The sequence below is a fragment of the Setaria viridis genome, chromosome 2 (genome assembly GCF_005286985.2).
Source record: "Setaria viridis chromosome 2, Setaria_viridis_v4.0, whole genome shotgun sequence".
In the NCBI taxonomy this organism is placed as follows: Eukaryota; Viridiplantae; Streptophyta; class Magnoliopsida; order Poales; family Poaceae; genus Setaria; species Setaria viridis.
Window position 1 is genome coordinate 732706 of NC_048264.2, and position 11402 is coordinate 744107.

The 11402-nt window shown below is 43.3% G+C and overlaps 2 protein-coding genes across 2 annotated transcripts; both read left to right on the plus strand.

Annotated features, from left to right (window-relative positions):
• Positions 1 to 1611: 1611 nt before the first annotated feature.
• LOC117845713 (putative disease resistance RPP13-like protein 1) lies at positions 1612 to 3597 on the plus strand. The gene has a single exon (XM_034726776.2). It carries the CDS (start codon positions 2012 to 2014, stop codon positions 3491 to 3493), a length of 1482 nt encoding a protein of 493 aa, XP_034582667.1. The 5' UTR covers positions 1612 to 2011; the 3' UTR covers positions 3494 to 3597.
• A 4819-nt stretch (positions 3598 to 8416) lies between these two features.
• Positions 8417 to 10168, plus strand: LOC117843375 (putative disease resistance RPP13-like protein 1). Its single transcript, XM_072292010.1, has one exon. The coding sequence runs from the start codon at positions 8493 to 8495 to the stop codon at positions 9969 to 9971; it is 1479 nt and encodes a 492-aa protein (XP_072148111.1). The 5' UTR covers positions 8417 to 8492; the 3' UTR covers positions 9972 to 10168.
• The last annotated feature ends 1234 nt before the right edge of the window (positions 10169 to 11402 follow it).

Genomic DNA, 11402 nt, shown 5'->3' on the forward strand with positions numbered 1-11402 from the left:
AAACTGTAACCAAGGGGAGGTTCTTCATGTAGTAAGAAGGTGATTACACGTTCCATTTCCAATTGGCGACCAAACATGCATTTTTGCATAAAAAGATATGTGCTGTATGGCTGACGAACACAGGAGGGTAGTTCCTCAGGAAAATTGCGAACTCAGTCATATCAGTAATGGTGGCCTCTAGATTTTCAAGCATCTCTTCTAACTTTTATTCGCCATACTTGCTTGCAGCAGACAAACAAACTCGTTTAGCTGGACTAAATTTAGACAGGGATAAGAAGCGGCTCACACCATGATCCTTTTTGTCTTCTTCTTCAGGAAGTAGCTGTATGAAGGTGTCGAGCATCTGTACACCACTGTTCTCAACATATTGAGTTGCTGAAGCATTGCTTTGTTTGTGATGCATGCACCTCCCCTCTGCCTCCTCAACTGTAAGACGAACCTGCAGGAGCATCCGTTGTAATCTCCGTATGCCGTCCTCCTTGTGTGGTGCTGGCTTGAAGTATCTATCGATCAAGAAAGAGAGGGATCTAGTGGCAAGTTCATCAACGATTGTAGAAATAACGGTCTTCATTGTGGAAATTATACTATTACAAGATGATGCAAGGGGTTATAAATGGGCTCATCGGAGTTGTATTGTGTAGAATCCCTCTCCTTTTCTGGTCGTTTTAATTTTTCATTGACTAATCTAGTTTCCCAAACATCTGCATAGCCAAAATCTGTTCTCAGATTCTGGTGTTATTTTTAGAGCAACGTTGGAGAAAGTCACTCAGAACAATTGGGTCCAAAGGAGACCCAAATGTCAAACATCATGCGTGGACTACTCGAGTGGATTGACCTTTTTGCATGATTTGAACAAGTAATCTCTCAGATGGAACATGTACTATTCTTAATTCATTTGTCATTATTTTTGTAGTATTCACTCACAGGCATTCCACGCCATTCAACAGCTTATTGTTCGCAAATCCCGGTGTCATGATATACTCTATCTTGCATATCACAAATCACTATGCTCCCACATCTGAAAGTGCTGAGGGAAGCCATGTTCTAAGGCTGTTAGATACTTGACACCTTGCATTGAGATGTGACTGTCTTGAAAAATAGTTTTACAATAGTATAATTTTTTCCGGCTTGCAAGTATAACACAGCAAAAAAAACATATGAGTCAAAGTTGCATTTTGGAGATCATGTTGATGTCCAGAAAGTCACTTATTTGATGTTCCTGGAGAGAGTAATTAATTGAATATTAGAAGGTCAGCAAACAGTTTGTATATATGGTCTGCACCTAACCTTTAATTCACAATCTGCACAGTTGTTACCTGGTAGGCTGGTAACGAAATTAATGTTTCAGTTAACTGAGGTATGTTGTTTTACTAACCTTCTTTGTCTTGTACAGCTTAGCTTCGAAAGATAATGGCTCGGCCTGTTCAGAGTGATGGAGGGAAAAGATACAGTAGTAGGAACACGCATCGCAACTTTTGACTTTTGAGCACTTGTCGATCAAAATATGATATGATGGTTGTGGTAACTTCCTTCTGAAGTATTTGAATGCTGTGGCATACATGACATGGTGGTTGTGGTAAGTTCCTTCTGAACACTGCACTCCTACAGGAAGGTACTACAATGAAGAAACGATGACCAGGGTGTGCATTTCATTATGTCAAGGCATACATGCATAGTTTGTTTGACAAAGTCTCTCCTTAAATTTGAAACCACATGTTTCAGGGCAGCTTTGCAGTAGTTGGTGATGGCTCCGGCCTCTGGGTCAAGATCTGTACCTTTCTCAGCTGGTAGTGCTATTGATTGACAATGATGGATAGGGAATGTGAAGCAGGCTATGGAAAAAGGAGTGCCAAGGGTCAAAGATGAAACAATCTCGTGCATGGACTACTGTATTGGACCGGCCTTGATCTCCTTGGAGTCTTAAGTTAGAGACATCTCATGTTGTTGCTCCAAAGCTCCTTTTCATTCACACAACCACCTGCTGGGTTATCTTCCTGAGGAGAGATCCCTAATGGAGAGTTTTCTTTCTGCTGTCCTGGGTGAGCTGGCCTCTAGATCCATAAATTTCTTCATCAGCAGAAGCTCCAAGCCGAAGGTGCTGGAGGTCGAGGACAGACTGAAAAGGGCTCTCCTCAGGGCTCAGGTAATCGTCAACGAGGCCACAGGACGGAACATCACAAACCAAGCTATGCTCCAGCAGCTGGACATGCTGAGAAATGCCATGCACCAGGGATGTTACATGCTTGACACCTTCAGATACCAATATCATGGTGTGGAGGACGCCAAAGATCAGGTTGTGAGTCATTCTCTGTCTCTCTCTAAAGTAAGTTCTCTGAAAGGAATTGGTTCTTCCAATAGAAAGACACTGCTCTTAGAACAATTGCAAGAGGCCCTTGACAATTTGAGTTCTATGATCCTTGATGTGAAGGAGTTGGTTGTGATCCTGCCGAGCTATCCTCGCCTGAACTGCCAGCCTTATAGCATGCATCTCCAGCTGAGCAACTGCATGTTTGGCCGCCAGATGGAATCTGAACTTGTGATCAACTTCCTGTTGCACACACAGCGTCATGGTTCTGAAGAACTGGACATCCTGCCAATTGTTGGCCCTGGCAAAGTTGGCAAGAGCACCCTTGTTGCTCATGTTTGCAAGAATGAAAGGGTTCGTGATCATTTCTCAGAAATCTTGTTCTTGCGCGACCATGATTTTACAGATGATAACCTCTCTATATTCAGAGGATGTGCAACAAGACAACAAAATCGCACATCGAACTCGAATAAAGATAGAGGATGGCTAGTTGTTGTTGACTTAGTTGGTGATCTTAATGAAGATGCATGGAATGTGTTATATTCTTCTTGTAAACAGAGAATTCCAAGCACCAGTAAAATCATAATCGCAAGCCGATCTGCCAAGATCACGAAGTTTGCAACAACACATGCTCTAAATTTGAAGTATCTGTCCAGTGAAGCGTTCTGGTATTTCTTCAAGACAATTACATTTGGAAGCATAGATCCCAAGATGCACCCGAGGTTTGTGCATGTGGCGATGGAGATAGCCAATAAGTTGGAGAGAGGCATCATTGGTGCGAATATGCTCTCTCGTTTGCTAAGGGACAATTTTGACATCCACTTTTGGTGCAAGGTTCTAGCCTTCTTGAGAGGGGTCGTAGAGAAGCATGTATCCAAATTCGGTGTTCATCCATTTCATCTGATTAACCAGAATAAACCTGTCCATCTTGGGAGATTGGCTACACCTTTTGAAGATCTTATATTTTATTGTGAGCATCAAATCTCTTCACAAGAGGATTTTCCAAAGATAAGATTAGAAGATGTGATGTATGGAAGTGTTACGGCTCTTGGGAAATTGGAGTTCCTAGGATGGATTTCTCCAATACCGCCCTACTATAGCTATGTAGTTACTTGTGAGGTGCGAGAGCTAAAACGTAGTGCTGCTAAGAGGAAACGTTCCGTAGAAAATGGAACGACTCTTTGTTAATTAGATGTATTGTTAGGAATATCTCTGTATGTTTTGGCAGGGTGTCACAAGTTACAGCATAATAATAATGTCACAGGTTGCAACATTGTGGAACCGTACTCCAACTACCTTTAGTTTTTCATGTGCAAAGTGTTTACTAGCTATTAACATTTAACAGAATAATGCATGATGCTGAGGCATATATTCTTCATGATATGATGAATCGCTTGTCATAATCTGGGCATCAGGGCGTGGATATTTTGTTTCCTTTATGTTTTCAGTTCAGCCCTGCATGCCATTCTGTGAGCAGAGCCTCAGGATCGGTGATTCGTCAGTGCAGCTGCCGCAGCGTGCCCTGTGTTGGCTTATCTGTCATATTCACCATTGCCGGCGACCCGCCGCTGTTCAGCAGGGGCGTGCTGAACATGTCCGAGCTGCATACAAGCAATCTGAGTCGGCGACGACCGCTGAAGTGATGCCGCCATAGACTTTGGAATGGAGAAGACGGACCCTCTCGTTGAATAGCCGAAAGCATCGGAGGCCCAAATGGAAGCACCGAAGCAGTCGTTCCTTTCGTCTTCCTTGCGCTCGTGTTGCATGGGGGAGCTGGATTCTCGACACAGTTCCGTGAGGCGCTGCCACCGCGGGCAAGCGGCTCTGCTCAATGCTCATCGCCTGTCGTCACCTCCAGTATTCATCCATACTCTTTTTTTGAAATGAATGAGAACCGCCGATTATATTAAAAAGAAAATGAAGTCCAGACGGGACGAAAATAACAAAAGAAAAAAAACAACACAAACACCGACATGTTGGATTGGATCATCAACACATGCCGCACCATGCATTGCACTTAACTTAACAACACATAGCCGATTGGATTGGGACATCAACACGTACCGAACTCAACACATCTTAAGCGGTAGCAGAGCCGAAGCCTTTCCGCGGTACCCATCAACATTCACGCTCATGTATTCGCCGAAACCTCCACGCGTGGCCCTACGTCGATAGAGAATCGATAGAAGACTGCACCACACTGAGACAGCCACCGCCATGTGGGACCTGCCACTGTAGTGCTGCTGCAACACCACACTCCACCTAATAGAGTGATACCATCAAATCCGGATCTCTCGCAGGCTGCCTCGCAGTAGCCACGATGATTCCTCGTTCTTAAGTTTTTAATCTGCTTTCTATTGAAACTATCGAACTAACATCCAGGTAGTGCCTGTTTGTATTTTAATATTTTACTCTCTTGGTTAATTTATAAAAAACTTGCTATTCACACATGGAAAATTTCATGGTCAGGATGAGCCTGTGGCAAGGATACTTGAGCTCTGCATTCTCCATATTGCTATGGCAGAGATGACATCAAAAGGAACACCTCACAAAGTTGTCATTAACGAGGTTCTTATTTACCCCTATCAACTTTTGCAGTATATAAAAGAAGAATGGTGCTTTCTTGTAGCTATATTGGGGTACTTGTAGAATGAATGTCTCTTCATACGCCTTATTTTTCAGGTAGTAGATCTGGCAAAACGATTTTGTGACGGTGGTGGCCCTCGTGTAATTAATGGATGCCTGCGAACATTAGTAAAGGATCACGTCGACGTCGACATTACAGGTACTAATCAAGCAGCTGAACCAAAAGCGTGAAGTTTTGCAAATACCATGTATGGTACATCAGAATGGTGACTGAAGTAGAGAAGTATGGAGAAAACATGGCTCTTCTTAGAGTTCAGGCGAAGTCTTTTCGTCCTGATCGAAGAAACCAAACATGCTGGGCTCATCAAGGAGCCGGAAATATTTCAGTCTTACTGAATATTAGAGCATTAGGTGAAGTATACAGAGGCAGAGCAACTGGTGATGCACATTCATGATCCATCTGAAACAACTGGAGGGTACTACTTCTGATAGCCTATAGCCCTGCTGATTAATGTGGTCAGATACTAAGATGAATTACAAGTTCTGTAAAACTTGATGTAAATGTAGAAGGTAATGCTTGGCACTGGCTCATGCTCCGAGAGACTGGGATGTTTCAATTTTCATAATGTGATGCAATGAACGTAGATTTATTTTAGGATAATGAATTTTTGTGTGTGCTTATCAGTTGAGCATATAACGATATCTGTTGGCACTGGCTCGTTGCGATATTCGTTGGTACTGGCTCGTTGCGATATCCGTTTAGCATATAACGACGACCCATATTTCGTTGCGATACCTTTTAAGCATGTCGCAACGCCATATTTCGTTGCGATATTTCATTGAGATAGCATGTTAGCATATTGTAATAGCATAAGCCTTGTATTGCAACAACATTCTTGCGTTGCATTAATGCTTGTTTGCAACAACGTAATATCATTGCAATAGCCACTATTGCAACGACAATGGGCACTGTAATATCCACTTATTGCGACGACACACGTCATCGCAATAATGCAACCTTATTGCGACGGCTGCCTGTGTCGTTGTAATAGCATATTCCAACGTCTTTTTACGCGACGACATGATTTTTAGCACCATGACACGAAATCGTTGCAATAGACCCCTATTGCAACGAAATGACCCCTATTACAACGATTTCGTACCGTTGCGCTAGTGACAAAACCTTGTAGTGAATAATATCTCAAATGTAATATTAAAGATAAATACAACTTTATATGTATTAGCGTATTAGAACTAGTATATGTAAAGGAAACAAATATGAAATATGAATATAGAATAAAGAAACATAAAAGAAAATAAGAAAATGAAAAAAAATAATTAGTACCGGTTGGGAGACCAACCGATAACCGGTACTAATGGGTTTCCAACCGGTACTAATGATTTCCCAACAGTGAATGCTCATCGCCTGTCGTCACCTCCAGGTATTCATCCATACTCTGAATTCTAGGTAGCTTGCTCTGAACTCTGCATTCTGTTGCTATTCTAGTTTGAAGGATTTTTTATATGACAAGAGGATAGGGGAAAAGTCTAGAAGTCTATTGCTTCTTTGTGTCTCTTGATACATATACTATACACACAGTCACACACCGACATAGCTCTTGGGCTCCAAGCCCATGGGCCTAACTAAGCACTACACAGTTCAACAATGGTTGAAACTAATCACAATGCATTTCAAATGCGATAATGTGCTGGTGACTGCTTGATTTCTACTGTTACTGTCAAAGAAAATATGTTGCTCAGGATACGTGGGAAATTGCTGCCAATAGCTTGAAAATCTCAAATACCTCTGACTGTAGCAGTGTAGCTGCAGAGTCCAGAACAAATGGTTTTTTGACTTCAGTTAGCATGATTCTCTTCGTAGCACAAGGACAAACTATTCAAGTATTGATTCTATTATCTTAGACAAGAGCATATGAAAGGAAGTAGATAACTACTTAAAACGTACAATCAAAATATCATTAATTCTCATGTACATAACACTAAAAAATATTCCCTTGAGAATCTGTGCTTTCAAGCAGAAGTTCCTTGAAGAAATAGCAATTTTCCTTTCGGGACAAAAAGTTCAAACTAAGAGCTTGCAATGTTCCATAGTTTATGATATTCTTTAAGCAGCTTGTCATTATAATTTTACTGGTTGTTGAAACTTGAAACACTACTCTGATAAGCGGAGTGCAATCTTCTCCTATTACTTGAACAATACCCAGAATTTTTTCCTCATTGGATCATTTTGGCGTTTGATTCGACCGCCATCTCTTAATGTAATCTGCTATTCTTCTCTGAAGTCATAATCACTACAGTTGCAAGATGGTTGGTTGGTCAAACAGGCCTGAAAGGAGCTATAAAGTGTACAGTAGAGTCTTTTTTTTAAAATCTTTTTCAGGTGGTGCATGGTCTTCATTTTTCTTTGACTAAGCCTCTTATTGGTACAGCTTACCATTCTGGTATTAGTGGCTTTGAATCCTGGAAGAAAAGACATAGAAGTAGGAAAATTGTGTTGACTACTTGTCACTAGTAGAGAATTGGCTTTCCATACGCCCCCTTTTATCCCGGTTTAAAGTTGGCCCGGGACAAAAGGTTCACCAACCGGGACTAAAACTCGGTCACTGGTGGGGGGCTCACCAACCAGAACCTTTTATCCCGGTTGCAAAGGCTAATGGGAAAAAAAGACTCTGAGAGGCCTTTTATCCCGGTTTGAAACACCAACCGGGATAAAAGACCCCCCCTTTTATCCCGGTTGGTAACACCAACCGAGGACCCTTTTATCTCGGTTGGAAACACCAACCGGGATAAAAGACCCCCTTTTATCCCGGTTGGTGTTTCAAACCGGGATAAAAGGGCCCCCAACGAGGTGACTGGAAGGTGACTGGAAGGGGATTAACTCGTGGGGGACCCTTTTATCCCGGTTGGAAACACCAACCGGGATAAAAGGCCAACCGGGATAAAAGGGTCCCCCACGAGTTAATACAAAAGGATAGTAACCCCTACATAGTCAGATCTGGTGTGTAGGTGGGATGGTAAGGAAGCTACGCGCGAGGCTGGAGGTTGTGGGTTCGAATCCCACGAACCGCACACGCGCATATTTCGCGTAAAAAATCGCGTGGCCTGCCTGGGAGCTCGGGAATTTTTTTTTTTTTTTGGAAGCGTCGGCGCTCTCGACCCTTTTATCCCGGTTGGTATTACCAACCGGGATAAAAGGGGGTCTTTTGTCCCGGTTGAGTGACCCGGGATAAAAGACCCCCTTTTGTCCCGGTTGGTTTATCCCGGATGCATTTTCGGGATATTTACACCCTACCAACCGGGATTAAAGCCCAGTTCTCTACTAGTGTGTTGATCATGAAGGTAATGGTCAAGAGCTGTATTGTGTCTCTCTCAGGTGGTCTACATTTCTTGACAACGTGGGATGCGAAAAGCCAACCAGAACAATAAGGGACAGGCAAAATCTGAAGGTCAAACATGGTGTACATGAACTTTATATGAGTAATCTCTCTCCCTTGATTCAGAGATCTCATGCCATTCTTCAAGTTCTGTTCATTCTCCTATCCACCTCCTGCATTTCTCTTCCAGAGAAAAGAGTCCCCACATGGGAACTCTCGTCTCTGCAGTTCTGGGAGAACTGGCAATTCGATCCATTAATTTCTTCATCAGAAGTACCTTCAAGCCAACATCACCGGACGTGGAGGATCGCCTGCGCAGGATCCTTCTCCGGGCACAGGTCATCGTCGATGAGGCCATGGAACGGCAGATCACTAACCAAACTGTGCTCCAGCAGCTGCACATGCTCAGAGACGCCATGCACCGAGGGTATTATATTCTCGACACCTTCAGATACCAATCTCACAACAATGAGGAGGCCAAAGGTCAGGTCTTGAGTCACTCTTTATCTCTGTCAAAAGTAAATTTTCTACAAGGTATGTGTTTACCCCGTAAAAATACACCGATATTGGAACAGCTTCAAAAGTCGTTTGATGATTTAAGCTCCATGATCCTTGATGCGCAAGAGTTAGTCGTGTTCTTGACAAGCTATCCTCGCCTTTACCGCCAACCTTATAGCATGCATCTCCTGCTGGGCAACTGCATGTTTGGCCGCCAGATGGAGTCAGAACTTGTCGTCAACTTCCTCTTGCGCACACGATCTTATGGTTCTAAAGAATTGGAGGTCCTGCCAATTGTTGGTCCTGGTTTAGTGGGCAAGAGCACCCTTGTTGCTCATGTTTGCGAGGATGAAAGAGTCCGTGATCACTTCTCAGAAATCTTGTTCTTACACGGCCATGATTTTACAGGTGATGATCTCGCTGCGTTAAGAGAAGGACATGCAATGGAATATCAAAACCGTGTAAACTTGAACAGAGATAGAAGATTACTGGTTGTTGTTGAGTTAGTTGGTGACCTCAACAAAGATGCCTGGAATAGATTGTACTCTGCTATGCAGCATGTGCCAAGCGGTAGTAAAGTCATAGTCACAAGCCGGTCCGACAAGATTACAAAGTTTGGAACAACACAGGCACTAAGGATGAAGTATCTGTCATGTGAAGCATACTGGTATTTCTTCAAGACCCTCACATTTGGAAGCACAGATCCCGAGACGCACCCGAGGTTTGCACACCTGGCCATGGAGATAGCCGAGATGTTGAACGGATGCTTCATCGGTGCAAACATGACCTCTTGTATGCTGAGGGACAACTTTGACATCCGCTTTTGGTGTAAGGTTCTGGCATTCTTGAGAGGGCTCATGCAGAAGCATGTCTCCAGATTTGGTGGGCATCCACTTGAAGTCATAAACCAGAATAGACCCGCGCATCTTTGGAGGATGGCTGCACCTTCTGAACACTTGGTGCTTTATCATCTGTACCAACACCCTTCACAGGAGGAGGTTCCAGAGATAAAAATCCTAGATGTGTTATATGGAAGCGTTAAGCCTCGTGGAAAATTTGATGTCCTAGTGTGGAGGTCTCGCATACCGCCCTACTATAGCTATTCCAATACTTGCGAGATCCGAGAGCTACAAGTTACAGGTGCCAAGAGGAAGCGTTCTAAGAAAAGCAGAGTGATGGTTTGTTAAATTTTTTTTTCCTATTGTTAGGCTTGTGTAGTAAGATAGCTGAACATGTTCCTTTCTATTGATAGGATGTTACAGGGTTACAACATTGTTCAGATTCATCACCACTACTACTACCTTGTCATGTGTAAAGTACTCAGTGAGCCCAGTGTGGAGAGAATGATGCATTATGTTGAGGCATATATTTTCACGATGTGTAAAGTACTAGTGCATCAGTTTGATCTTTGCCCTTCTCTTCTGACTTGATGTGTGATTGACGGTGTCGATTATCGAACATGTGGTAGCCTACTAGCCTGTGTGCATCGAACAATTTGTCATTTCAACGCCAAGATTTTACAGGAGGAAATTGAATTGTCCAGATACGAGTCTGGAACTGTACCAGATAGTATACAACGCCAAGATTTTACAGGAGACTGAACACACACCGTTGCTTTGGGCACCATGGCCTTCTTTGCAGCAGAACCTGCAGGATATCGCCTCTGCAAGAGACAAGCAACGGCAATTTCGTTTTCCCTTGTCAGTCCCCTTCGTCTTCCTCTCAACACTCTGGCCCGCTGTCCGGCGGCCGGTTCAGGTCCTCAATTCACCCTGTCCGGCTGTCCAGCGCCGGCCCTCGACACTCTTTAGCAGAGTTGCAGATCAGAGTTGCAAAAACTACAGAGTGCTGGCGCAAAAGGAACTCTCTCTCTCTCTGCTGCTATAGTCTGAGCTAGGTGATGAGTGGGGTGGGGTCCGCGCTTCCGGCCGGGACAGAAGCCGGCGGTGGCGGCGGTGCGACAGCCGGAGAAGGAACCGACAAAGGGGGGAGGCAGAGCCAAACTAGGGGGCAATTCGCTTATTTCATATCCAAACCGGGGGTGTTTGTGAAAATATATAATCGCGATCCAAAACGGGAGCTATTTGTAAATAATCAGATCGGGACTATTAATCGCGATCCGTTTGACTGCATTAAGCATTTTTAGTTGGTCAAATTTATTGTTTGGATGTGGATGAAATTGCCACTTGGAATCGAACGAGGTGACAAATATCAATTCATGTTTGGATGTGCATGCGGTGAGTTGGTGAAGTGGACCTACAAAAATGTGGAGTTAGTCGAGTGGAGCTGTTTTTTTTTGGAGCAGAGCAATCCCAAACAGGCCCTCATTATACCATGGAAATCTATGCCTCAACGCAAGGTAATATTCTGTTAACAGTAAACAAACTTTATACATGATAAGGTAGTACTAGAGCTTGACAAAGTTGTAACTCCCTATCAAAACATATTCACATATCTTATCTTACTATGTAAGCTTAGCAATAGAGAGTTTAGCTAATTGTGACTTTTTTATACAGAACGCTTCCTCTTGGCCGAGGTAATTTTTACCTCTTGATCAAACTCACAAATACCCACAAAACTATGGTAGGGCGGTATCCTAGACCTCCATCCTAGCATCT